Consider the following 26,365-nt stretch of genomic DNA (forward strand, 5'->3'; position numbering starts at 1 on the left):
CGGAAAGACACAGCCAAGAAGGATGAAACCGCACCAGGTGATTCTTCAGATGCTACATCTACAAGGGCACTGATCCTGGAGAGGGATCTTTCCCTCTCTGGGTGGAGAAATATCTGGTTGAAGAACACAGTACCCAATGTTGTAAAAAGTGAAGATTCCTATGGAAGCCATAACTCATGATTTGGAAACAGAATTATGAAAAAAATACAGATTAACAATTGTACCTTTAATGTCTTGTAAATAGCGCTTAAAATACCGTTTTATACACTTGATGTCTGAAAACAAACCATGGCCTTTTTAAAAAAACACAAATTAATTCCTTAACCATCCTAGTATGCAAGAGAGTATTTGAGACCAACATTTTTATAAGTTTTCTACCTTTTCACTGAGGATTTTGATGTGAAATTAGAACGACAGCTTATTAGAAAATAAAGTGGAGAAAATTTTTAGTCCTTTGAGGATTTTTTTCATGCATTTAATCATTTGCGCTTCCAACGGCAACGTTCCCTTATTTATAAAGGCCTGTGCAACCCTCTGGACCCATGGTTTTGCACACGCTAGGCATCTCAATGCAATGATTCCTACTCTAAAACACACTTTCACCACAAAACTTTTTTCCCATAATGAGAAGTATGAATGAAATATTCCAAACATTCACTAACCCGACAGAAGTCTGTGGGAAACAGCAGTGACTTTCGCTAGAGCTGTGGTTCTTACCCATCTGTTCCAAGTTCTCAAGTAAGCAGGTCCTACCCTGTGGGTGCTCTACGCCCATGACTCTTGTTAGTCCATCCTGTTTGGACTTAGTTGGTCCCATGCTAACCTGGTCAGAGTGGAGGAGTGTGTGTGTCTGTGTGTGTACCATGAGTTGGTCATGCTGAGGAGATCCATTGGGGTGGAATGTGGGGCAGTAAGCAGAAAGGTGGGCATCAATTCCCTAGGAAGTTAGGAATGAATGATTACAGTTAAAAGATATAGGCAGGGAACAGAATACGTAATGACTGAAAACATGGATCTTATTGTCTTGGTACCTTGAGAAATTTGTTTGTTCAAGTACAGATGGGCAAAACAGTTTTGTGCGTCTTGCCCCCATGCCCAGTTCTCTAAGAATTTAATCCTCTTCGAGGACTCAGTGACGCCCATTCTTTGGGCTCCTACTACTTGGTGGCTCGTGGTGACTGAGGGCTCAGGTCTGCAAGCCCACAGCCTTGTTGCCCTTCATCAAGAAAGGGTTAAAATTGCTTCTATGAATGTCTAAAACAATGGCTCTGATTTCACATAAATAATCACAGACTCAATTAAGATAAATATATATTTCTAAATTAATTTTTTTCTTTCAGACATTTATATTCCATCTACCCTGAACAATGAATTGAGAAAAAAATAGCCACCTCCAAAGCCTTCCCAAGAATGACTACTTTTTGAAATGACACTTTTTGTACAAACTGAACAAATGAGACAGTGACGGTGGCAGGAAACTGGGTGAGACTTCAAGGCGCCGTTTTCTTCAAGTCTCGAATCTGTTTAATCAAGTAGTTCTTCTCATCGGTGAACTGCTCATCGTCCGTCCTTTCTTTTTGGAAGCTGCTCAGAAACTCGATGAGTTTGGGTTGGTTTTTTAGTAGAATCTCCACAATAGGCTGTGCTTTGTGAGGACTGGCCACAAACACCTGAAACATGAGAAAGAAATACCTAGGACAAGGAATGCACATCAGGGAAAACACGGATCCCACCTGTGTCTCATTTGTTACATGTGTTAGTAAAATACAGAAAGCCCCAGATTATACTTCCTTATTGAGGAAAATGAGTCATTCCCCATTCATATCCATTTTCTACAGAGAATATACAAATATATTCAATATATTTAAATTATATATGTAATCATATATTTAAAATTACCATTATAACTAAATATGTGATTATAAAATTAAATAAATACATATAATTCTATATAATGAAATAGATAATATATAAATATAAAACCATATATATATAAATATTCAATATATATAATATATTGAATATACTTAATATATTCATCTGGCTCAAAATTCAAAAAGGACAAATGTGAAAAGTCCCCCTCTCACCTCCTCTCCCTGGAGGTCACCAATGTTATTATTTTCTTATGTATGTGGAGCTTTAAAATTTATAACTGCCTAGGTCCCACCTCCCAGAGACTCCAGTTCAGTAGATCTAGAGGGGAGGTCTGTCTCTCTGTATTTTTATAAAGTTCCACAAAGATTCTTATGTGTACTGCTAGTTGAAACCATGATCCTGGACTAATAACTCAGCTGTACTATAAAAGACAGTGACAACTGTAATAACAAGACACAATAACTCAAAACTATAATGCTGGGACTTCCCTGGTGGTCCAGTGGTTAAGACTCTGTGCTTTCACTGCAGGGGGCGTGGGTTCCATCCCTGGCTGGGGAACTAAGATCCCACATGCTGTGAGGTGTGGCCAAAAAAAAAAAAAAAAAGAAAGAAAAAACCAAGCATATTAAAAAAAAGAAAAACTATAATGCTGACTGGTACAGTATTTTGCAAAGGACACACTTCCTAGTTAGATGCTATATATATAATGACATGACCAGAATATCCATAAAACTGTTGACTGCTATATAGCTCTCTGGTTTCATGTTCTGGGCTCCCCCCTCCTCAGAAGGGCTGAGTGCTTCACCACCAGCCCCTCTGCACACTGCCCCCTCTGCACACCGCCTCCTCTTCCTGAACCTCCAACAGTGCACAACTCTACTCCGAACACACTGTGGCCAGTGATCGGTTATGGAGACAGTGGGAGCTACAAGGTTGAACCCTCAAGGTTCCTCCAATCCAGCAAGCATGAGGAAGGAAAAACTACACCAGGATGTAAAGGACCTATGAGAGGGAAATGAAAAGTTGTGGAGGTTCAAAGGAGGTGGAGATAACATTAGATTTCTGAGTTTGGAACAGGAAGGGCTCATGGTGTAGGTGAAATGAGAGTTCATGAATCAGATTTTCTCTTTTTTTTTTTAATATCAGTTTGGTAGTTTGTGCATTTCTAGGGATTTGTCCATTTCACCTAGGTTATCTAATTTATTGATGTACAGTTATTTGTAGTATTCTCTTATAATCTTTTTTATTTCTACAAGGAGGTTGAATCAGTAACCAAAAACCTCTCAACAAAAGCCCAGGACCAAATGATTTCACTGGTAAATTCTACAAACTTTTAAAGAAAAATTAACACCAATCCATTTCAAATTCATCCAAAAAATAAAAGACAAGGGAATACTTCCTAACTCATTCTATGAAGTCAGCATTACCCTGATACCAAAGCCAGACAAAGCTATCACAAGAAAACTACAGATCGCTGTCCTTTATGAATAAAGATGCAAAAATCCTCAACAAAATACAAGCAAACGAAGTCCAGAATAATATTAAAAGGATTACCTGCCATGACTAAATGGGACTTACTCCAGAAATACAAGCATGGCTCAACATAATAAAATCAATCGATGTAATACACCACATGTACTAGACTGAACTGCATCCTCTAAAAAGATAAATGTTCAAGTCCTAACCCTTGGTACCTGTGAACATGACCTTATTTGGAAATAGGATGTAATCAAATTAAGATCAGTTCATACTGAGTTAGCTTGGGCCTGAATCCAATTACTAGTATCTTTAGAGGAAGAGGGAATTTTGGACACAGAAACACACAGAGATACGCAGAGGAAAATGCCATGTGAAGATGGACACAGAGATTGGAGTTATGCATCTATAAGGCAAGGAATGTCAAGGATTGCTGGCAACCACCAGAAGCTAGGAGAGAGGCATAGATTTTCCCTGAAAGCTCCAAGAGGAACCAACCCTGTTGACACCTTGATCTTGGACTTCTAGTTGCCAGAACTCTGAGACAGTGACTTTCTGTAGTTTTAGGACACTTAGTCTTTGGTACTTTCTTATAGCAGCTCTAGGAAACTAAGATGACATATTAGTACATTGAAAGAAAACCATATGATCATTTCAGAAAAAGTATTTGACAAAATCCAACACCTTTTCATAATAATAATAATAATAATAAACACTCAACATGGGACAACTAGATATCCACATGCAAAAAAATAAAGTTGGACCCTTACCTTGCACCATAAACAAAAATTTACTCAAAATTGATCAAAAAACGAAATATAAGAGCTAATAGGGCTTCCCTGGTGGCGCAATGGTTGAGAGTCCGCCTGCCAATGCAGGGGACACGGGTTCGTGCCCCGGTCAGGGAAGATCCCACATGCCGCGGAGCGGCTGGGCCCGTGAGCCATGGCCGCTGAGCCTGCACATCCGGAGCCTGTGCTCCGCAACGGGAGATGCCACAACAGTGAGAGGCCTGCGTACCGCAAAAAAAAAAAGAGCTAATAAAACTTTTAGAGGAAAATATAGGGGTACATCCTCATGACCTTGTATTTGGCAATGGTTTCTTAGCTACAACATCAAAAGCATGAGCAACAACAAAAAAAATGGATAAACTGAACTTCATCAAAATTTAAAAATTGTGTGTATCACAGGACACTATCAAGAGCGTGAAAAGACAATATACAGAATGTAAGAAAATATTTGCAAATCATATATATGATCAGCATCTAGTATCCAGAATATATAAAGAACTCATACAACACAACAACAAAAAGACAAACAACCTTTTTTAAAAAGGGGCAAAGGGGGACTTCCTCGGTGGTCCAGTGGGTAAGTCTCCGCGCTCCCAATGCAGGGGGCCTGGGTTTGATCCCTGGTTGGGGAACTAGATCCCGCATGCATGCTGCAACTAAGAGTTTGCATGCCACAACTAAGAAGTTCACAGGCCGCAACTAAAGATCCTGCATGCCACAACGAAGATCCCGTGTGCTGCAACTAAGACCTGGCACAGCCAAAACAAACAAATAAATATTAAAAAATAAAATAAAAAGGGGCAAAGGACCTGACATTTCTCCAAAGAAGATATACAAATGGCTAATAAGCATGTGAAAAAATCCTCAACATCATTAGATCATTAGGGAAACACAAATCAAAACCACAATGAGACTAGGCCAGCTACAATTAAAAAAAAAACAAAAACTAACAATAACAAGTGAGGAATGGAGAAATTAGAACCCTGTACACTGCTGGTGGGAATGTAAAATGGAGCAGCCTCTATGGAAAACAGTTTGGTAGTACCTCAGTAAGTTACACACTGGATTACTATAAGACTGAGCAATTCTGTTCCTAGGTATATACCAAAAGAATTGAAAACATTTGTTCAAACAAAAACTTGTACATGAATATTCATAGCAGCACTATTCACAATAGCCAGAAGTCCATCAGCTGATGAATGGATAAGCAAATTGTGATATATCCTTAAAATGGAATATTATTCAGCCATAAAAATGAATGAAGTACTACTGATCATGCTACAACATGGATGAACTTTAAAAACATTATGCTAATAGAAGAAACTGGACACAAAAGGCCACACATTATATCATTTCATTTATATCACATATCCAGAACAGATGAATCCACAAAGACTGAAAGCAGGTTAGTGATTGCCAGGGGCTGTGGGTAAGAGAAAGCGAGGAGTAGTTGCTGAATGGGTATAGAGTTTCCTTTTGGGGGGATGAAAATGTTCTGGAACTAGAGAGTAGTAACAGTTGTATAACACTGTAAATTCAAAATGCCACTGAACTGTACACTTTAAAATGGTCAAAATGGTGAATTTTTATGTTATATGAACTTTACTACCATAAATTAAAATTGTTACTTATTAAAAAAAAGTACCCCAGGCTCGTTTACATTGTTACACAAAATGCCTGATGTTTACAGAACACCTAGTATGTTAGGAAATCACATACTGGAGCCAAACGTGTGGCTCCTCTGGCTACCATTAGTTTACAAGCGAGCTGCTGGGAAGTTTTAGCTAGGAACTGTCTGGCATTTGTGGTAACGACAGCAATAACTCATAACAGTCTTTATTCCCAAAAAATTTTTTTAGAAGATTAAATATATAGAACAAACTAAGCTTCTCTGTTTGAATCCAAAATAAATGTGAAACGTAGTGGAATTTGCAGACAAGGCATCACTGGATCAACTCTACTGAATCCGTACACTGTACAACAGACCTAAAAAAATGTTCAATTTGTTTTCAAGTTTAAATTTTTTCCTTATTTTTATTTTTTTATGGCTTCTGAACTCTGCTGCCTCTAAAGGTAGTTGCTGATTAGAGGTGACTAATGCTCTAATGTACAATTCCTTTGGGGCATCCGGGACACTGAAATCAAAGCTTGAGATGAACCTTTCATGAGGACAACCATTCTTGTTCTGTATACTTTTTCAGGTGAATTGTCAAGCTGGCCTTTGGATTTTGGAATAAGCTAGGGTGGAGCTTCTTGTTTTCATGGAAATGGCTATTGTGGCCAACTGCTAGGATCTGAGCAACAGAGCAGTACACTCAGACCCATTTTCGGCAATGGCCATGCCTGAGTTCGAGCAGCTCTGAGAGGTGAGCCAAAAGGCACTGGCCATCCCCACCCTCTAGGTTCGAAAGACAGTGGCAACATGGTCCTTTGCTATTAAGGATGTTAACAGGGAAAGGAAAGAAAGATCAGCTCATAGCTGATCCCTAAATTCACGTTGGCCATATCTCTGGAAGAGGCAGGATCACAGAGACAAAGGTCTCCTGAACCTAGTATCTTAGAATTAGACTTTTGATTTTAATTTAACATTTTGCAAGTGAGGAAGCAGATCCAGATGGATTTGCCCAAAGTCACTGGTGGCAACCGAGCCACAACAAAGACCCAGGTCTCTTGACTTCCATGACTTCCATCTAGTCCTTTCCCATCATACCATCCTGTTCGCCAATAGCAGAGAAAACATGAAATGGCAACTCATTCAAGTCCTTGAACTTTTCAAGCAAGCTAATGAAAATTGGCCACTAATAATCTGGCAAAGACATTTTTAGTCATGTGTTCCATATTTTCTGTACTTTATGAAAGGTACCTGGGGAAAAAGACTATTAATAAAGAACTGTGAGAAAACTCTAGGACTCAGCTGTTACTTTTTCTAAATAACAAAATATTTTTGGCAAGTAAACAATTCAGTTTGCCCTTCAGTGCAACGAACATAGTTAGGGTCCAGAGTAAGTCCAGTTTATACACATACAAGTAAACAAGTAGTCAACTCTTTTTAAATGCACCTATTCTGTCCAATAATGAGATGATCCAAATTCTGATCTCAGAGGATGGAAGTAGGTTATTTCTATTTTGCCACCCACTGAATACTTCCATAATACTGCATTTTGGAACCAAGTTATATGAAGCATGTTCTCATCTAGGATGATATATTAAAATTCTGTGGGAGCTGGAAAGACAAGACACACAGCCTTCTATAATTTCCTCAGTCAAAAGGCAAGGGTCTTAAGAGGGCCTATCATTTTATACTCTGCAGGCATTTTGCTGTCCTACAAGAGCCTATTTTTGTCTCATCCAATTTGTGTTTATTCTTTATTAAATAATTCTAACACAGAGAAGAGCACAGCAATAACATATGAGATTTCAAGTTCCCACCATAGAGCTCTATCATTTTTGCCAAACTTGCCTTCAGAATTTTAATAAAATAAAACATTACAGATATAATTAAAGGCTATTAGACATTTCTTCATGATATCATTCTCTTTCCTACTCCTCCCCTGAAGTGACTGCTATCCTGAATTTGGTATTTATCATTCCCATGCAGGTTTTTAGACTATAACTGTATATGTCTGAATCCATACATAGCATTGTTTTGCATGTTTTTAAACTTTAAATAAATAACATCCTTTTAACATTTGCTTATCCCACTCAGTGTTTCTGATACTTATCTACACTGATCCATATAACTCTATTAATTTTAATCCATTACTATATGCTATTGTATGAATACATCACAATTTATTTTCCCAGTCTCCTGTAGATACCCATTTTTTTTTCCATTTTACAACATGCGAAACAATGTTGCAATAAACATTTTGGTACAGGATTCCTTATGCATGTGAGCAAAATTGTTCCTAGGAAATTGCCAGAAAATGAGATTTCAGGACTGAAGAGTATGGACACTTTCAGTACTTTATTTTGCTAAATTGCTCTCCCAAGTGCTTGTACCAATTTACAGTGTATGACCTACTGCCCTCCAACCTTACCAAAATTTGATGTTGTCAGACTTAAACATTTTTGTCAATATGAAAAATGTAAAGTGATATCTCGTTGATATTTTAATGGCCATTTCCACAATTACTACTAAGATGAGCATCTTCACCTATTTGTTGACCAATCAGGTTTCCTCATCTGTAAATTACCAACTTGTATGCTTTGCCTATTTTTCTATTGAATTGTTTGTCTTTTTCTAAATGATATGCCAGTTACATGTGTCACATTCTGTCCTGTTTTTCACTTTGTTTATGATGTCTTTTCAAAAAGAAGTGTTAAATTTTAATGTAGTCAAACTTATTTTCTATTATGTTTTGTGATTTTTAATTCTTTTTAAAAATTCTTCCATCCCCAACATCATAAAAAGTCTCCTATTTTCTCTATTAAAAGTTAAAAAATTTTGCTTGTCAAGTGTAGATCTTTACCAGAATTTATTTCTGAATATAGTGGAGAGTAGGGTTTTCTATATGAATAATCTATTACCCTAGAACCATTTATTAACAGTAACCCTTTCTTCACTGATTTACAATCCCTCCACTATGAAATATCAAATTTCATATTTGCACAGGCTTATTTCTAGGCTTTTTACTCTGTTTTGTTGTTCTATTTATCTATCTCTATGCCAATACAATATTGTCTCCATTTACTATAAATCCATAATAAGTCTTAATATATGGTAGGATGGATTTCCCTACCTTGTTTTCCTTGAAAATTGCCATAGATAATCCCAGGCCATCGTTCTACCTTACAAATTTTAGAGTCAGCTTGTCAAGTTCCAGGAAAAGTTCTGCTGGGATTTTGATTGTAATTAAATGGAATTCATAAATTAATTTGGAATTTGAACTGCTCTAGTGGTCTTTTGGACAATAAAGATGTGGTGGCTGAAAGATGGACTAAAATTGTTTTTTACCTCTCAAAGCAACAATTACATACCTTATAAACTGCCATGTCTCCCATTTATAGACTTATAAATTCAATCACTGAATATACATTATAAAGGCCAAAAAAAAAAAAAAAGCCTGGAACTCTCCGAATCCTTAATTCTACTCTAGATACCTATCCTAAGAAAATAATCCTAAATATGGAAAAAATTAGCTGAATACATAAAATGCTCATTGTAGCTACAAATTGAAAATAACCTAAATATAAATGACACCGGAATATTTAAGTAAACTAGAGTAAGTATACCCAATGAAAACTATAATGCCAATAAAACTACTGGCTCTTTTTAAACACTATATATAACAACAGTGAATTAATGTTCACTTATGGTATAGCATTGAGTGATAAAATTAGTGTATCAATTGTGTGTACAATGTAAATACAGCTGCAGAAAAAACCTTCAAATATGTGCACAGGAAAATAAAATTTACTAAAATCTTTACAATAGTTAAGTCAGGGGTATGGGATTATAGATTAGATTTCTTCCACCTACCCTACTTTAAACAAATCTATTGTTTAAAGTTTCTAGGAGATGATTTTATTACTCTTACATCAAAGAAAAGATATTAGAAAGAAAAAGCAGGTGTTATATGGACTACTTTTCTTTCAAAATGAATTAAAATATTTCTAAGCAAGTAACAAAGCAAGTAGTACTCAGTGTTTCTTTAGGTTTCACTTAAAGTTCAAAGAAACACTTCAGGCAGAAGCAAAGCATTCAAATTCTGACACAGGTTTTCGGCTTCAACTCAATCACTGATTATTTTAGTAACTTTTGGGAAACAGTATTCCCCTATTTTCTCAGTGAAAAAAATGAAAATATGTCACGATATGGATTAGTTAGCAAATCTTTTAGAAACAAATGGGCATTCATTAAAATAACTCTAAAATTTCACCTAAGTCATGCAAAACAGAAAGACTGCCTATTTAATTTTCTCTCAAGTATAAAGGAGGGTACACAGTAGGGAGTTTGCCATTTGCGACTGGAAAACAAATGCCCACATTATTTCTGCAGCTTGCACTTTACCTTAAAGACATGAAAGGCTTCAAACTGGATGTTGGGACTTTTATCCCGGAGGAGGTTCATCATCAGTTTGAGGTTCTCTGGCTTGCTGATGTACTTTGTCATGATGGCAAAGTTGTGCCGGTCCAGGATCAGTTCACCTAGCAGCTACAAAAAACACAGAATCAAAGTAGAATCTGTCCGAGAGTCATCTTATTCAAAATATATCCCACTTCTTCACACCGGAAAACAAAATATAAATGTGAGTTATGAATGTTGATATGAAAAAAATTCAGAGTCCTTAAGTACATCTTAAAGCATAGGCATGGAAGCTGTAGTTATTATTAAGTTATTTTTAAACTTTTCATACAGTTTTGCTAAAGTCAGTGCTTAATGCATTTCTGAATCTTTTTTTTTTAAGCCAGTCATTGCAACTGCTTAAAAAAGCTTTCTCTACTGCCCTCATCAAGAGCTAGCCATAAATAAATTTATTATTTTCATCCCTTATTTTAATGTGCTTCCCAGTAATGTACTGCTCCTTAGGCGTTGAGGTAGGATAAGAATAAAAAAATTGACTTAACAATTATACCTTCCTTATCTGAATAAATATACTCTAGTAGCTTGCTGGAAAAACAGGTTATATTAAGTGACTCTTACCTTCTCCCTAAATTTTATTACAAAACCTGATATAGAGCCAGAAAAAAACTCTGACCCTGAATTCATATGAAATTTAATATGTGCAGCAAGTTTTTATAAAAAAGTAAAGCAAAACATTTTCTGGTGACAAATTATTAATTCCTAAAATGCAGCATTACTCCATGTTATGAACTGGATGTTTACGTCCCTCTAAATCTATATGTTGAAATCCTAATCCACAGTGCGATGGTATTAGGAGGTGGGGCCTTTGGAAGGGGACTAGGACATGAGGGTGGAGCCATCATGAGTGGGTTTGGTGCTCTTATAAAAGAGATCCCGGAATGCTGCTGGCACCTTGATCTCAGACTTGCCAGCACCCGGAACTGTGAGAAATAAATGTTTGTTGTTTAAGGCATCCAGTCTATGGTATTTTTGTTATAGCAGCCCAAACAGGCTAATACACTTCAAAACAAAATAAAAATACCAAGAGTGAGAATAGTTGAAGACCCCCTAGCAGCATATGGCTGAACTTTTATTCTCACTGTAGTGGTAGCAATTCCTAAAGCTTCAGCAACCAGGTGGCTGAAATGTACCCTTAACATAATTTTATATATGATATACTTAATGATGACCAGTGTTGGATGTTAGATGGTCACCAGTTAGTCTCAAACATATGCAATAGCAATTGTGTAAATTTGTAGTCTTCATCTTTCTTAATCTCTCCTCAGCATCTAAAGCTAACTGGATACTCTCCTGGAAACTTTCTTTGTTCCTGGTTTCAAGGCCACCGCTTTCTTCTCTTTTCTTACCGCTTGAAGCGAGTTCCTATGCTGCCTGTTACTGATTCCCCTTCCCTTTAGGCACTATACATGCAGGGATTTTCCAAGCTGTATTTTATCTCTTTATCTCCCAACAATCTCATCTATGCCCGTGGCTTCAACTATGACATCCAGGAAGATGTCTCCCAAATCTATTATACATCTCTGTTTTAATTTCCTTCCTAAACTCTATACCCACATTTTTAACTCCCCGCCCCCCACCCCAAGCCCTGGTTGAACACTTAGCTGGCCTATCACACTCAACATCTCTACAACCAATTCCCTTTCTTCTCCTTGTTAATGACATCATGATCTGCTAGTCCCCTGGGGAAGAGAGTTGAAATCTTTCTCAGCTCTTTTCCTTCCTTTACTCCTCATACCAAATCTATATCTAAGATCTGCCAATCTTCTGTTTTTAAATGTCTTGAACATCCTTCGTTCCATTTTTACTCACTCAGACCCTCCTACCTTCCATCTGGACTACTGCAACAGCACACACAATGGTCTCTTTTTCAGTCTTCACCCAATCCAACCCATTCTGCACATTATGTCAAATGAATCTTCCTGATGATCAGCCTTATTCATGTTACTAATGCCACTTATAACATGAATGAATAAACAAACAAGTATCTAGATTCCTTTGAACTGGGGATAAAAATTGAAGTCCTTAGTCTGGCATTCAAAACCCACTGTGACTGGAGTCATTTCTACTGCATCCTTTCCTCTGCCCTCTCACTTATTCTTTCTCATTCTTCTGCTTCTGTGGCTTCACTACCCTTGCTCCAAATTTTTCCCAGCTTTACTGAGGTATAACTGACAAAACTGTGTACATTTAAATTGTACGTCATGAAGATTTCATATGTGTATACATTGTGAAATATTTACCACATACAATTTAATTAACACATCTATAGCCTCACATAGTTACCCTTTTCCTTTTTGTGGTGGGAATGCTTAAGATCTACTCTCAGCAACTTTCAAGTATACAATACAGTATTATTAACTATAGTCACCATGCTGTATGTTAGATCTTCAGAATTTATTCATCTTATAACTGAAAGCTTGTACCTTTTGACCAGCATCTCCCATCCCCCTGCCCCCCACCCATAACCACCGTTCTACCTTCTGTTTCTATAGTTCAACTCTTCTCCTCAGCTGAATTTCCTCTCTTGCCTCTGTGCTCTTTGTTTTCTCCTAGTTGTACTCACTTTGCCTTGCAGTGCAGAGTTACTCATGAGCTTATTTAGAATATAAGCTCCATAAGGGCATGTGTCAATTGCTACTAGTGTTTGTATCCCTTATAACCTAACTGTGTGAGGTGTATGGATATTGTTGGGGAAATAAAGTCCAAGCAACACAGAATCCTCTCTACAAAGTGTAGAAAAGAAAGAAAGCAGTTTTATTATCGAATACGCGTATTCAGAGCACAACACTGCAGGTAATCTACAAAAAAGGCATTACGAAGACATAAAATTCTACCTTATTTATACAACCAAGCAGCTACAATCCAGTACATATATATACTCTCAAGATGAAAGATAACTGGTCCCCTATAAGAGGACCAGACAGCGCCATTTGCTGTGCACCCTTTCATAGTTCACCCTGAATTCACCTGGCCATTGAAGTAGCCATTTGTTTTACCTCATTGCTTTTATCCAACTAATGTGGAGAATAATAAAACTTCTCTTATCTCTCTGACAAGCAAATGGTTACAGCTTGGAGAGGAGCATCAAGGTTAAATTTTCCTGTGATAGAGAGGAAGGAGAGCTATCTTCCTAGATGTTTACACTCCAGGAGGATGGCTCCCGGATTCTCAAAAAAAAAAACAAACCAAAAAACATTCTGGGTTGTAAAGCTGACAAGAAGCTTCTAAAGATATATATGTGTGTGTGTGTATGTATATATATATATATATATATATATATATATATATATATATATATATGCATACACACACACATATATCTTTATATATATACACACATGTGTATATATGTAGCATCTATGTAAATATAGATTCTATGTAGATATATATTTATTTAAAATATAACATATTTTATATGTTATAATAAAATATAATTATAATATAACTCTGGTGGTCCAGTGGTTAAGACTCCATGCTTTCACTGCAGAGGGCATGGGTTCGATCCCTGGTTGGGGAACTAAGATCCTGCATGCTGTGTGGTGTGGCCAAAAATACATACAAAGCATACACACATACACATATCAAAAGGTCTTATAGCAACAGAGCAATTTCATTTAAAAAATTTTATATCTGTATACATACACACATTCAATAAATATTTGTTGAAGTGACATTTATGAGTTAAGTTCAGATTAAGTCACTTCAATTCTTATTACATGGGGATGCCTATATATAAATTCTACCCAATCTATGCTCTGTTTATATAATTTCACTACTTTTTGGAAACAATCAATTATGTTAAATCATTTGGCCAAAAACACTGAATCTTTTAGCCATTAAATATTAATCTATTAATTAATACTGACAGTGAAAAATGCTGCATTTCATAGTAATACAAAGCATTATACAGCAATACTATACTAAGTAAAAGGAAAAAAATTCATATTTTTTACTTCTTTAGTTTCATGTTATAGGCTTCATAGTATACAGTGAAACCACGCACAATAATGAGTTTTTTAAAAACTCTGTGTTTTAATGATATTAACCAGAGCTCTCCCCAAATCCAGAATTCCACCAAGCTTCTTTTGAATTATAATCTTTCTAGTGATCAAACACCAGGCCTCTGAAGAAGATAAGAAATAAATTCCTAAGCTATGTCACATAGTGAAAGGAATTTCTCTGTTAATTATTTTTTATTGACACCAGGAACCTAAGCACCCCAAGATAGTTCAGAAAAATTTAGAATTTGATTAACAAAAGGCAGGAGGTAGCAACTACTTTGGAATCAGAAAATAGCCTAGTAAATACACTGTTACAATAATCTAACCTCTCTTGTTTTCTAAAATTATGAAACATCTATGTGCAAAATATTACAGAATCCAGAGATATAACCATAGTAAAATCAAAATAGAAGATACTGCTACCACAGATCTAATTACCCAAAGGAAAACCCAACAGCACACAGTGGAGCTCTGCAGACAATGTTCTGATGAAGAAAAGAGCAAACAATACTTAAGGAGCTCTTTCCTTGAATAGACTGATACAAGACCATCTTAGCAATATCTCTGCCTAAATCCAACATTCAAAAAAGGCCAACTCTTCAGTAACGATTTTAGCAATTTTTACATTCTTGATATACTTTATCTACCTTTTACTAGTGCTTTTCACTGTCTAACCAGTGCTTGGTTTTACCACATTGTAAATCAAATATCTGTGAGACAGTCAACTGTAAAGGATTTTAAGTGGGAATAGCAGCTCATGTAGTATGTGTGGGTGCATTAATAAAGAAAGAGGCCTTATGAAGTGGGCTGGGGCATCTGTAAATAAGTAGAAAACAATCAGCTTGAAAAGGGAGAGTTTAAAGGAGACTTTCTATACCACATGCGGTACAAAGTCAGATGCTCTTTGCCATGTCACTGGAATAGCGCTGAGGTCTTCAGCTGGAGAACTATGTGAAAAGAGGAAGAGAGGCTGGATGGTGGACAGCCAGGTGGCAGCAGACAGAGGTGAGAAATGAGTCTTTCTTGCTCCCCTTTGCTACCCGCTAAATTTGTATTACATGTTGTACGAATCATACATCTACTGGGTTAACAGGCTTCGATTTTTAAATGCAAATGCATCCTGGTAGGAAAAAGTCTAACTCAGACCCTAGTCCCAATTATTTATTTAGAATAGATCAGTGCCTTCAGTCCAGAGACTGAACTCTGGGGACAGTGACGAGGAATATTTATTAATGAAATTTATTTCAATTTTCTTTAGCAAATATATGCAGGTCTTACCATGTGGTAGGTTCTGCTCTAACCATTTTACAAATATTAACAAGGGAACAGGACAAGGTGGGGTTGAAGGCATCCTGAGAAGAGAATGAGGGCAATGGGCACGTGGGTAGGAGGGGATGACGGGACAGCAGGAAAGAAAAGCAGGAAGAAGGCCAAGAAGGGAAATGTCTGGGTAAAAAACTGTAAGCTTTATAACTTTGCCTAAGGCCCTAGAGACAGTCAATCACAGAAAAATTTGTCACAAGTTCTTATCACTGTGGAAAATGGTACAAGGATAAATTCTAAAGTCCATGACCCTCAGCTTTCTTGATCCCAGTTTGGTTCAGTCACCTTAGTTCATATCAACCCCTCTACTTTGGCCCAGTATCTGACAGGTTCCACTGAAAATAGGAAGGACTTGGAAAATTTATGAGCAGTTAGCTATATATTGGCCCTTCAGAGCATCGTTACCTCTGTTTACTGTTCCAATTTCCAGTCCCCGCCAGGATGACTACCTCTGTAACACAGACAAGCTTTCCTGGTTTGACTGTCCTTGTGTCTATTCTTTAAGTACACGGCTGTCCCAACAGGATGTATCCTTATCTTCAACTGCTTTTAAGAAGCTTTCTGGACATGGGAGAGCACAGCATTGATGTCTCTGCCTTTGCCTGGAGCTCCATCTCATTAATTCAGGCTCCAGCACAGACAGCAGCACACCCATGATATTTTTCTTCTATGTGGATTACTCTGTATGGGTTTCTGCACAAGGAGAAACTCAATCAAGAGTGCTGAATGACTGGCTGAAAATAGTACACTGACCTCTCCATCAACAGGTAAAGCTGGAGCAGCAAGGGCACAAGTACAGGGGAGAGTGGTCAAGGCTGACACATAATCATGGGGAAAGTGAATTCACAAATATGTGGTACAAAATAGATTTAATTTATTGCTTTAGCTTAAAACTATCAAATATTTAGAAACAAATGCATTGTTCTACAATGTCATCATTCCAACATTTAAAAAATAATACTATATTTTTATAATTAATATATAAAATAATATGAATATATAATAATATAAAATAATATTTAGTAAGCTCAAGCATCATACAAATTGCTTGACTAAAAACAGCCAATTATTATCTGCCAAAAACATTCTTTTGAATATCTGAGTAGGATCTGAAGGGCAGAGATGCAGCTCTAGCCAATGTCCTACTCCCTCAGGAGCTGTCCCACCTCCTCTTGACCAAATGGCTACTTCCAGGCACCTTTTCACTGAGGGAGGGAAGGCCACTCACAGATGGATGTGGCCCAATTCTGCTGGGTCCCTGTCTGATGAGGGAGAGAGGCATTTCAACAGGCATTTCATAGGAGATAGAATCTCAAATCAGAAATGCCGTTTGGTTACATACAAATAAAAACATACCCCTCATCCTGTATTTATTCTGTACTTATTACTTATATTGTTACTTCCAAAAAGTATTTGAAGCAGGGCACTTACCTCGTTTTGCTACAAAGTACAGTCATAACGTTGAATGTACTTCTCAAGTTACAATAAAAGAGAATAATTTTTCTCTATTTATTTGTCCACTATTAAACCTTAGTCATTTACTAACAAGAATATCAACTTCTGGAGACTCTAACTTAAAGAAATTTGATATTACCTTTAAAGATTGTCTCTTAGTCACATAATTCTCAGACTGGAGCAATTTCTCATAGTCTCCAAAAATCTAATGAAAAGAAAAGAAATATTAGAGTGTAAACCCAGCAGTGATTTCTCTGCATTAAGTTTGCTACTTCTCTTTGTTTTATTTTAGTTCTGTAAATTAGAAATTGAGTAGAAAATGAAGTAATTGAGTCCTCCCAATAAATCACTTTAAATAAAACATCTGTTAACTCATTTAATGAGCTACAGGATAACTCATTTTATGACATTTTAAAGAAATCTGTTTATGTAGTCTTGCTGATAGCTATTAGTCTGTGAATAATTTGAGAAAAGATTAAATACACTTAGCAACTCATAAAGAATCAAACTGTCAAATTCATAGCATGAACGGGTAGAGGAATAGGGCTACTTCTGCCACATAATGGCCATGTTAATCCCAAGTGGCCTCTCTGGGGCACTTCCACTCTCCCCAGAAGCTAGGGGACACTGGTGATTGGGGTCCGTTTCCTAATGTGATCGGTCGTCAATCACTGCCCAGTCCCTTTGGTTGAACACAGAGTGCCAGCGGCTGGCAAAGCTCAGTGTCAACCTCCCATCACACATAGACACACTCGGAGACCACTCAGGTGGGAGGAGCAAGCCTGGCAGAGAACTGAAGGCAAGAGAGCTCAGGGGCTGAGGAGGGTAGAAAAGGGTCCTGGTCCTCAGAGGAGCAAGTGCCAGGTGTGTGTGCGTGTGCGTGATGAGGGGAAGCTGTGCACACTGAGGATAATTCCTGATAGAGAATTAAGAAAGTGAAAAGTAAAAACAAAATCATGTAGCTCACATTAAAGTCACACTAATTATACTCTTTTACATAAAGGACTTGTTTATTCTAATTGTCATGGAACACAAGGAGGATTTTTCACTAAATCTGTCACACGAATGTCGTGGTTAATTTTAATTGTAACTGTAAAATGCAAATACACGCAGATAAGGTATTGTTGACTCCCCAAGCTACCAGTTTCATTATTTTAGGTCATATATCATGTTCTCCAGCTTCAGGTTTACTGCTAAAGAAATATGAAACTCAAGAAGTATGAAATGTTTAGGGAGTATGAGTTCTCAAAGCTAATGTTCAAGTCAGTGTAGCAGGCTCAGCATCTGTGAAACTACTAAATTACACATGAAGTGACTATAGATACAGAGACAAATTTAGGTAAATAAGAGTCAAAGAGAATGAGTTTATGGTCTCTCAGATTATTGCTTATTATCCTTGAATGCAAACTGCACAACACATTTATCTCACTCATCCTATAGAAAAGATTAGTAGTTAACACTACAGGTTTTGTCATAAACTATCTTTGCCCTCTTTATTTTCATTTATTATAAATGTAACATCTAATGAGTCTTTAACATTCCATCCAGTATCTATAGTTACTGAACAACTAAACTATAATAACAATTCATTTCCTAACTTCAAAAATACGTGATTTTCTTTTAATCTTGAAGCTTTTGGATATCTCTGGCAATAATCTTTTTCTCCCTTCATGTTTTACACTTTGATCAAAGTTCTCCAGTTGATCCCATGGGTATTCTCTTGATAATTTTAGGATATGAAAATCACTTTTGATTTCATGATTATATTGATAATTCTTAATCTCAAACCAAAGGAAGATCAGCAAACAACTTATGAATAAAAAATCCATAGTTTAATTTCTGTGACTTGGATGTATGAAGACATAGGATACTGATAGGGTATTTCATATCTTCCCAGAGTCATCTGTTTCCTTTTACATTTTTGTGTGGCTAACTAGAAAATTTTAATTTACATAGTGGGTTGCATTGTATTTCAATTGGACAGTACTGGTCTGAAGCAGCTAAACTAATACTGGAATAAACCTTATAAAGTTTTGCTTCTAGGTTTGTGCTACGTTTCACTTTAATTATGCTATTCCTATTGCTGATACACTTAGCAAAAGCAAAGCAGCTCTTGGATGGGTCTGTTCATTCAATATTCATTTAACACCACCAAATGTATGGCACTGAGTTAGGTATTAGGGATGTAGGTAATAATGATAAAAATTAATACATGGTACTATCCTAAAAACTTTAAATCTTGTCAAATTCCTACAGCAATCCTATGAAGCAGGTATTATTAATATCTTCATTTTTTGGTAAGTGCAGTAACTTGTCCGGGATCATACAATTAGTAAGAGGTGGAGCAGGATCCTGAAGCAAAGCAAGTGGATACTAAAGTCTATACTGTATTCTGAACCACTGTGTTTGACAGATAAGGTTCCTGCCTCCCAGGGAGCTTAAGAACCAGTCAGGAAGATATAAAGACACACCATAATAATACAACGTGGAAAACGTGTGAGAGAGAAGGAGAGAGGGAGAAAGGGAGGGAGAGAGGGAGGGAGAGGGGGAGAGAAAGAGAAAGAGACAGAGAGAGAGAGAGAGAGAGAGAGAGAGTGTGTGTGTGTGTGTGTGTGTGTGTGTGTGTGTGTGTGTGTGGGGGTGGGGGGATTACAGAAAGCTTCCTAGAAGAGTCACATTATGCAACCAGGCAGGACCCTGAGGGGCCTTCCCAGGAACATACCCTCCTGAGTCCCCCAATTCTTGTTTGTAAAAAAGCTTCAGCCTCCTAGGTCTTCCCCGAGTTTCAAAGAGCAAATTTAATCAGAGAAGTGAGAAAATGCAGAAACAAAGGAAAACAGCCAAGCAAGACAAAATAATAATAGTTTAGCCATAAAACAAAGTCAAGGATCTTTTGTTCCTCCTCAAGGTCTATAGATAATATCCTGAGCCATATCCTTGAGTTGTTTTGCAAATACTGAAACCCTCACCAGGTGGAAGAAGTTAACTGCATACTGTCCACAGGCATGTAGACCTCATACTGGTTGGAACCAAAAGGTTGATGATGTTAACCCCTGAAATACCACCCTGTCACCTTACCACCAACCAGTCAGAAGACTGTCCATGAGCCAATGAGGCACCCTGCAACCCTCACCCCTTCCCTGAAAACCATTTGGGATTGGGGTCTTTTGAGCATTAGCCGCCCCACATTCCTTGCTCGGCCTTGCAATAAATGTTGAATTTTCCTTCATCACAACCCGGTGTCAGTAGACTGGCTTTGCTGCATGTCGGGTGAGTTTGGTTCAGTAACAATTATAGCTAATTATCAAAAGGTTGAGATGGATTCACCCTTAGAGAAGGGAGTTGGAAGACATATATGTATTTTGGTATTTCTACTAGTAAGTAAAACTAGTTATCAAACCAAGTAAAATATTTATATTAGTAAGATGGGGTGCTCTTCCATTTGGAGTTTCCTACTGCCTCTTAAGGGCAACATGGATGCTCTTAAGTCAAGATCAAAGTGAGCAGGTACTAGTTGTTTCCTGGAGCTCCAGAGCACAACAGGAAGAGATGTGAAAAACAAGAAAGCCCTGATCTCCTGCCATCCTCTATTTTCCATAGTTTCTTGATGACCTGACTTCTAGGTAATAAACCAATCGGGTGTATGGTTGGTTTCAACTGTGTATCATAAATAGGAGTAAGTGCTAACAGATCTAAGAAGGAGAGAGAGAGAGGAAGAGAGAATGAGGTAAATACTTAAAAATGACTTCTACTTACAGTGTCATAATTTTGTTCTAAGAAGTCTGCTACCAGCACTTTATGTCTGGTCAGTAAATCCTAGAAAAAGAAAAGTCAAGTGAAACAAAATTATTATAGGTAACAAATTTTATAAATCTTTTTCTTCTAAGATTTTCCAAGTCCATTAGTTTGAAACATAAAAGTTTCAGAATATTTTCATTTACATCATTAAATTACTTCCATTCTTAGTTTAAGATGTGAAATACAATTTGTTTCATGCTAAAAACAGCAGAGTGCTTTAAATTCATACCATAGAAATAATTCAACTAGTGAAACAAATGTCACCTAACAGACAAGTGTACAGTATATTTCTTCAAGCCATAACTCTACATTGTGAAAATGATATAATAAATATTCAAATAAAGTCTATGACTATCTTTTTAAAATGTCATTAATAACCATTTATTTAAAAAAGAACTCTGAATGTACTAAAACCATATCTCACAAGTTAACAGATTTTCAATGATTAATCTTTAATTTTTCTTAACCACTTTTGAAACGTAAGTGCCTAGGATGCTGGGAAGCACAAGAATGACGTTTAACAGGGCCATCTCAGCATCATCCTGCTCTTGGGTTAATGGGCTGGGAAGTGTTGTTCAGTTACTAAGTAGCACAATGCACCCTTTCAAAGTTGAAGACAAGTAGCCTGATCTAACTACAGACATAACTCTCGGAAAATTGAACAAAAGCATAAAGGAATGTTTGACTGAAAATTCACACCTAAATTATATCCTTAATTCACCTTAATGTTGGAAGAAAACAAGCGTCAGCTAATCCGTTTAACATGCTTAAGGGCTAAATACCCTGTCTAGGTACTATGCAGAATTTAATTAAAAACCTAACAAGAATTTTCAAGTTTTCAAAAATAAATTCTTATACTTTAATACATATTTAATTAAAGCTTCTTAAAAGCATATACAAGATACACAACATAACCTCACAGAGAAAAAGAAGGCAGCAGCAATGGTAAAACTCACTTATTTCTATTTCAATAAAAAGTTAAATATTTAAAGCACTTTGCACTACAATTTTCTTTTTTTCAGTTTTATTTTTATTTTTTAAAATTTTTATTGCAGTATAATTGATTTACAATGTTGTGTTAGTCTCTGCTGTACAGCAAAGCGAATCAGTTATACATATACATATATCCACTCTTTTTTAGATTCTTTTCCCATATAGGTCATTACAGATTATTTGAATAGAGTTCCCTGTGCTATACAGTAGGTCCTCATTAGTTTGCACTACAATTTTCAAGTTCAAAAATAATGAGACTGGCTATTAATTTCATTTCATATTACCTTTCATCACAACTTGATTGACCATTGGGCCTATCAGTGGAGAAATGTACTTTTTTCCTCAGGGGAACATGTAATACTGTTCTGGAATCACAATTTTAAAATGGGAAAATCCTCTAAGGAATTCATTCCTGGTCCATCCCAGGTCAAAATTCAAACCAGTTCCTATGTCAGGGGACACCTCAGAGAGTAAGGTAGTTCCACAGCATCCTTTGGGGTCCCTAATCTTTTTCTAAGTGGATATTCGGGATGCCTAGTTTTCAGATACTCTCTTCCCCAATCTCCTGAGCAGTATCAGTGATTTTCTAAGCTGACCCAGGTTAGAAAGTTCTCTCCATGGGCTGCAGCAGACACTGTGGATGGCTGCACCCATGGGGTTCTGCATCTATTATGACAGTCATCAGCCTCAGGTATGAGGACCATGATCTCCCATGGCCTCAGGCCCTGCACATACCCTGATGGTGGCAACGGAAAGAGTACTTTGCAGATGAGTGCTGCTTGGAAAGGTTTTCCATTCACTATGCATTAGTGTTACACTAAAGAAAGAGGAATAAGGAGGGGGTTCTGTTAGTAGCAGCTCCTTCAAATTCTAAGGGAAAAAAATAACTTTAAAATCCAATAATAGAAAATATAATATGGTAGGGTAGAATTCCTCCAGCACACGTGTATGATGGATACAGCCAATAAGTGATTCGTGCACATACACTCTTATACTTGAGTGTGTATACATTATATATACATAGATATACCCTCCAATTTATATACATAATAAATGTATGCACAAAACTGGAGGGATTATACAATATATATATACACACATATATAACATAATACATGTATATAAATATAATACATAGACAAATACAGATGTTGCATTATTATAGATCAAATAACTGAGTGGGAGAAAAATTGCTAAGATCCCACCCCAAAATGAAAAAGCAGAAAATTGCCAAGAAAAATAAAGTTCAAATTTTAAAGAATTCAAAGTTAAAAAAAAGTATTTGAAATAGTGTACTCTTTCATCCCACCTCCTAACAATTGTTTTGACAGGGCTAGGTTCTGCATAGTCTAAGTATAATGCTAAAAAAATGTTGATATTGACATTTTAGTGAATTCTTCACAGCTTGGGAGAACTCAGGGTGCAATGACAGAGGCAGACATGCAATGGCAGGGACACGATACTACATCAGCCAGCAGCAGCTGCATTTATTGAGTTTTTACTACGTGCTGGAGAGTGTGCCGAGCACCTTACATACGTTATTTCTAATCTTCACAACTCTGCAAAAACAGAGATTATTTTCCTCATCTCACAGATGAAGGACATATAGCAAGTCAGGTGCAGAGAGAGATGGAATTCATACCACTTCTTATCATGTTGATTCTTAGAGGGAGAGGTGAAAGAGATTGTGGTTGTAAGGAATCTTTTTTGGGAAAGGACAATTTGTAGACAATACCATGACAAAAACATAAGCCAACAATGTGAAAACACCAATGACTAACTGGGCAGTAGTCATCTTGCAGTTCAAAACAAAAAAGGTTAAGCCTAAGAAGTTAAAAACAAAAGCCCAAACCAACCAGCCAACCAAGTAAACAAATCCCCTTGAAACCAGCTACTTAAAAAAAAGTGACTTATGGTCATTACATTATATTAACCAGAGCATTTTGGTAAAATATAGATAATAGGCATTTTCAATATCAGTAGCATACTAGGAAAGTTTTTAAGGTTATTTAGATTTTCAAGGACTTAAGTTCAACGGAAAATATGCTCATGTACAAATCACCATAGTTTATTTTTGTGATTCAATATTGTGCTGAAAATTAAACTGAGCTGAACATATGATGCAAGACACTATTATCAAGTATAGTTTATTCTATTAAATGTTGAAAAATCTTTGGGGAAATTTTCAAAAATAAATGCTCAGTTGAATTTAATCTTCCCCCTCCATTGAGTTGTTCTATGTTTACAGTTATTTGTGAAGTCTTATTTAAGGATTTTTAAAAAAGGAACTAACTTGCTTCCATGACAGCAAAGAGTCATCAGATTTGAAAAGGAAAAAAATGGCACTACAGTAGCTACTAATAGAGAACATCTCCTCAGTTGTTTAGGAACAGATATTTGCTAGAAAGAAATGGAACCATCCTTTGTGTTAAATGTCCTTCTTCCTATCTGATGCACCAAGGCCCCTCCTACCATGTGTTCTAGATATACTCTTGGGGGCTTCATCTGTAGCCACTGTACAACTGTTGTTTTGCCAGGTGAGACTTGTTGCCTATGAAACAGAGAAGGCTCCTGGGGTTTCTCAACACCCTGAGCACAAGTCCATGTTTCTTGCCCTCGCTGCTCCTCTTCTCTCCACCCACCGCCAACTCTCCTTAGAGTCTGTCCCCTGTCCTTTCCTCCTCTTTTCCTTCCTTCCCTCACTCTTTGCTCTTCTCACTGGTTTTCTTCTTCCTTACTCTGTGTCTTTGTCTTCTTCATAAGCCCCTATGAGCTTATGACAAGCATTTTGAGTTGCCTTTTCCACAGTGTGACAGACGGGTCTAATTGCATTCTACTTACTGAATCCTCTTATGATCCACATCATACACAGTTGGCTATGCTCTGACCTAAGGAATACAACTTTCTGCTTTTAAAAGTTAAACTGCCTCTTAGAGCCAAATGACTAAATGCTGAAGTTAAATAACCCAGTTGATTCAGAAAAAATTACCTTAAAAGTAGCAAAGGCGTCTGAAGCAATATCAAATGTTGACAACTCCACATACTTAAAGAAATCTCTGAATTGATTAGAAAAGAGGATGATTTTCGCAAGCGGTTCATGTCGAATACATTCTCTCAGCATAATCCCACAACGTAAGGCGATCTGTGGGGTTTCATATCTAAAGCATAAACGAAAGAGAAACAGAGAACTATGTTGTTTTATTAACAAAATAATATTAATGGTATCAAAAGGACCATTTCAATACTACTGTTAATGGAAGCATAGATACCATTTGTCACAGTTCATTCAAACACCATTCTTTCAATACCCACTAAATATCCACAATGTGCCTGGCACTATTCCAGATGTTGGGGACAGAATAGTAAGCAGACAAGGTCACTGCCTTCCTAGCATTCACAGTTTAGTGCAAATGTTTCTGGTGGGGGAGGAGACAGACTATAAACAATGAAAAGATAATTTCATATACTTCAGTGCTGTGAAACTGAAGACAATAAAATAGGTATACTATAGAGTATACTTAATTTGCTTTACTTTAGACTGAGTGGTCAGGGAAGAGGCAAAGCATTCAGGCAAAGGGAACTAACTGCAAAGGCTCCAAGGAAAGAACCAGCAGCTTTGTAAACCAAGGTAAGGAGTTTCATTTTTAAGTGTGATAGGAAGCCTTTGGATAGTTTAAAGAAAGCAATTAACACAGTCTGTCATATGCTTTAAAAAAGATCACTCTGGCTACCTGTGGAGAATCTTGTAAAACAGGGAAGAATGAGCTGGGGAGCTAGAGTGGAAGCAGGGAGACTAGCTATTAGGAGGAACAGAAGCCCAGCTAGAGATGATGGGGACTTGGATTGGGGTAGAATAGTAGTAGAATAGAGGACTGTGGGCAGGTCATGCATATTATTCAGGGGAAGAGTCAACAAAACTTGTATATGTTGTAGTTGGGGTAGGGTGAGGAATAAATTTGGGGTGAGGGAAATTGAGGATTCAAGAATAATAAAATAATATTTACATGAAATTCAGAATCAAGAATAAAATCTCTTTCCCACAATTTAGGAAACAGGCTACTTTGTAACATCAAATTTATAAATACAGTAGGGAAAATAGCAAAGAAAGGTATTTGAGAGAATTCATTAAACCAGTGTGGTATTTATCCATTTTTTTCCCCATTTTTATGTGGAATAATATTCACAAATATCATCTGAATATTCCCTGAAAAACTCATATTGACATTAAATGTTAATATATTCAGATAGGCACTATTCTTTGCAGAATATTAAAAAATGCCAATTTATAGTGTTAGCAATTTCTCTTATCAGAAGAATTTGAAAATCAGCTTATTGGCATGCATGGAAGAGTTATAAGGTGGGTTTTTATTAAAGATGTTATAAAGATGGGTACGTTTTCTGAAATGTGAAGGAGAAAAACACTATCATTTATTAATAGAGTACTTAGGAGAATATAAAATGAAGACTGTTGACCTAGAGAAAGAACCTAAGGGGCAGACAATTAAAATCCAGACTTATTAGTAAGATATTTATGGACTTTCATAATTTTGCTTTAAACTTAACTT

The 26,365-nt window shown here is 36.7% G+C and overlaps 1 protein-coding gene across 9 annotated transcripts in view; it reads right to left on the reverse strand.

The window, feature by feature from the left end:
* Nucleotides 1–205: 205 nt before the first annotated feature.
* Nucleotides 206–26,365, reverse strand: part of CAB39L (calcium binding protein 39 like) — a 100,304-nt gene continuing 74,144 nt past the window's right edge. For all 9 annotated transcript variants that reach the window (XM_049701074.1, XM_033436859.2, XM_033436858.2 and 6 more), the window contains 5 exons: nucleotides 24,790–24,958; nucleotides 20,766–20,825; nucleotides 17,149–17,214; nucleotides 10,156–10,299; nucleotides 206–1,670 (listed from right to left, as the gene is read on the reverse strand). In XM_049701074.1, coding sequence (XP_049557031.1) covers nucleotides 1,491–1,670; nucleotides 10,156–10,299; nucleotides 17,149–17,214; nucleotides 20,766–20,825; nucleotides 24,790–24,958 — 619 coding nt within the window. In that variant the 3' untranslated portion in view covers nucleotides 206–1,490. The remainder of the gene's footprint in view (nucleotides 1,671–10,155; nucleotides 10,300–17,148; nucleotides 17,215–20,765; nucleotides 20,826–24,789; nucleotides 24,959–26,365) is intronic.

This window comes from Orcinus orca, chromosome 18 (genome assembly GCF_937001465.1).
Source record: "Orcinus orca chromosome 18, mOrcOrc1.1, whole genome shotgun sequence".
NCBI classification, from domain to species: Eukaryota; Metazoa; Chordata; class Mammalia; order Artiodactyla; family Delphinidae; genus Orcinus; species Orcinus orca.